This window comes from Austrofundulus limnaeus, unplaced genomic scaffold (genome assembly GCF_001266775.1).
Source record: "Austrofundulus limnaeus strain Quisiro unplaced genomic scaffold, Austrofundulus_limnaeus-1.0 Scaffold8, whole genome shotgun sequence".
Taxonomy (NCBI): domain Eukaryota; kingdom Metazoa; phylum Chordata; class Actinopteri; order Cyprinodontiformes; family Rivulidae; genus Austrofundulus; species Austrofundulus limnaeus.
Genome location: NW_013952410.1, coordinates 3,277,597 through 3,280,552, shown reverse-complemented (window position 1 = coordinate 3,280,552; position 2,956 = coordinate 3,277,597). Strand labels below are relative to the sequence as shown.

At 38.1% G+C, this 2,956-nt stretch overlaps 1 protein-coding gene across 3 annotated transcripts in view; it reads left to right on the top strand.

Moving 5' to 3' along the window:
* Positions 1-115: 115 nt before the first annotated feature.
* pex5la (peroxisomal biogenesis factor 5-like a) overlaps positions 116-2,956 on the top strand; it is a 108,620-nt gene continuing 105,779 nt past the window's right edge. For 2 of the 3 annotated variants that reach the window (XM_014000318.1, XM_014000314.1), the window contains exon 1: positions 116-563. In XM_014000318.1, the coding sequence (XP_013855772.1) occupies positions 543-563 (21 nt within the window). In that variant the 5' untranslated portion in view covers positions 116-542. The remainder of the gene's footprint in view (positions 564-2,956) is intronic. The other variant, XM_014000323.1, reaches the window with a different exon arrangement.

Sequence of the window (2,956 nt, the reverse complement as noted above, 5' to 3'; positions counted from 1 at the left end):
TATTTAAACATGCTCTAGTCTTAAGTAAGTCAAACGTTCTTGTGTGCCTCCTTGTGGAGTAAGCACGTCAGCACCGAAGGAGGCACCGGAGGGGAGGGTTCCAGAGGCGGGTTGGCAAACAGGGAACAGGAGCGCTCTATAAGAAGAGAAGGAGCGGAGAGAAGAATCAAAACACTCAGCCGGGAGAGGAGAGGAGAGGAGAGGAGGGGAGGGGGGAGTCGGACTGGAGAAATGGAAAGCGTTTAGGATGAAGGCTTAGATAAATAGTTTGCCCTGAGAAGAAACATTTTATTTGTCACTTGTTTAAAACCCAAAACCTGCAGGCAGTGAGTGAGGACTCTGCGCTCCCGGTGCGCCTCGGAAATCTTGGATGAGCGCTTCTTCAGCACCTTGAGGAGAGGACAGCTCCGCTCTGTCTGCCCCACACAAAACTCTGCTTCTTTTCACGTTCCAGTCTGACACTCTGCTCCTGTCTGCTTCAAGTCTGGGAGAAGTGAGAAGACCCCCCGCCGGAGGGACCCGCCTCTGACTGTGTGCTCAATATGTACCAGGGGCATTTACAGGTAAGAACTCGGCATGAACAAATGAAGTGAGGCGGACAGGGCGCACTTTATTTAGCAGCCTATCAAGGACATTTGTTAGGCTATTTTTTTTAATTCAGGGAGCCATAAAGGCAAGTGTAGATCCATTCAAATGTTTCATATTTCTGTAACAGAGATGCTCACATTGCTTTGTTTTAGCCAAAACAACTGATTCTTTTTAGCCACTGATATTTCCATTATTCACCTGAACACTGAAACTATGGCATGCCTATTGCACGTGCAGGGGCATGACAAAACGTAAACAAACAGCAACTCAGGACTGTGGCAGACTTGCCAGTACAATAAACATCAGAGTTTTTAATGCAGAAAAGCATCACGTGACGTCATATAATCTGACATTAAATTTCAAACAGCTATTTTTATAATCATCAGTGCAGCTAAATAAATAAATAAATAAATAAATAAATACAAACATGGCAAAATAAGCAAATAGAAATGTTGCATTTTCTGCAAAAATATAGAATGATTGTAGAATGGCTTATTCAAGCATGAATCATGACTGAGTTGTTAAAATTAAAGCAAACAAAGCAGAAGCAAAAATCATCCAAACAACAGCTACAAGCTAAATAAATAAATAAATAAATAAATAAATAAAAGTTTAACTGTAAAGCTAAAATTAGAAAAACTGAATCTTTAAATGTAATTTAGCAAAATAGTTGATAAATGTATAACAGCAAAGTTTAGCACAACTTTAGCCAAAAGCTAAAAGTAGCAATCGTTAGCGAAATGCTAGCGAACAGAATATTAAGTAGGCTAACACTAAAAAGAACAAAACAAAATGACAAAAACTAGTGAGTGAGTTGATGTAGATATAGCTTTTTCAATGTTTTTTTTAAAAAAAACAGAATATGTAGCTCTAATATCTTTCACAATAATTTAATTTATTCTAAATATTGCTATTTTTAAAAGTGTAAAAGTTAAAAATAAAGATTTTAGCACAATATGGCTGAGTTGAATGCTTAGATGCAATGGTTAAAATAGCACCATAATTACAAATGCATTTTGTTTCCAAACAAATTGCACAGTAGAACATGAAAACAACATTGTGAATGCTGACTCAGCAGTTCCACTATAAGAAGTGTCAGGCCTCAGCTGTGCTTCTCAACCTGCACCTCATTAGTTTCTGGTCTGGAATAACAATATTGTGTGTTAGATGTCTGGATTGAAATTATTGACAAAAATAGCTCAGTTTGCAGACTGGTTATGTAATAAAATATTTCTCAGCCAAGATTTTGAAGCTTTGTGACTAAAAATTAATACTTTATGACATGTTACTTAATGAGTATCTTTTGAAAATGCGCCACGACAGAAACTGCCACAGGGTTTACTTTTTTCCAATGCTCAGTAAGAAGCTGTAACCAGTTTGTGTCTTTATGTGCATTTTCCACATTTCATCCATTTTTCAATTATCTCATATTTTACGTTTTTCATTGCATGAATGCGAGTCGTGCTGCTCAGTGCATGTTATCAGAAACAAGTTGCTGCTTCATTTCACTCATATTTGGGGATAATTCAGAAGCAGCAAATGTCCAGAGGGTGAAAAGGAAATGATTTCTCTGTCTGTAATTGGAACTGATGCCTTCATCTCGCTGCCAACAACTATGTCCTTTTTTGAAGTCTAATGTGTGTAACTGTGAGCAGGTGATGAGAGCAAATCTGTGTCACGTACAAAGAGTGCAATGATTGCACAGGTGATGAATGGGTGGGAAAAGTTGTCTTCGCGGTTGCGACAGAAAAACGTGAAAACACTGTAGGGTGGTGATGGACCACTTTTAGGTTACTCAGAAACACTAACTTTCTATGCAAGTACGCACTCAAAGGAACATTTTCCAAGAACTTTGGAACGCAGTTTTCACAACATCCGTATCCAGCATGTATTTTTTGAATGCGCCATCGTAGAACAATGCAGAAATGTTGATTATGTCAACTGAAATATTCAATTTTACATGTTTCTCTTTGTTGACGTGACCTCTGAATAAAAGCTTGTGGCATGAATAATTGAGAGTCGTGGCTCTCTGTTGCTTGGAATTTTAAATGATGCTTATACATAGATTTCTGGAGCAACACCAGTTCATCAGCCGGTTGCTCGTGCGCTGAGCTATCAGGTTTCATACTCTGAAGCTCCTGCAGCTGTATTTATTGTCAAAACACATCTGTCAGTCAACATTGGTCGGCTTACATGTGACCCGTCACATCAAACAAATTCAGTCAAAATGATGTGAACGCATTTTTTGATTCTGGTTTTTTTTAAGCTAAAATTTCTTACCTGGATCATCCATCACGAGTGGTTTCAGGGATATCCTATTTTTTTAGTTTATTCTAATAACAAAATTTTGACTGCATTGTATTTGGAT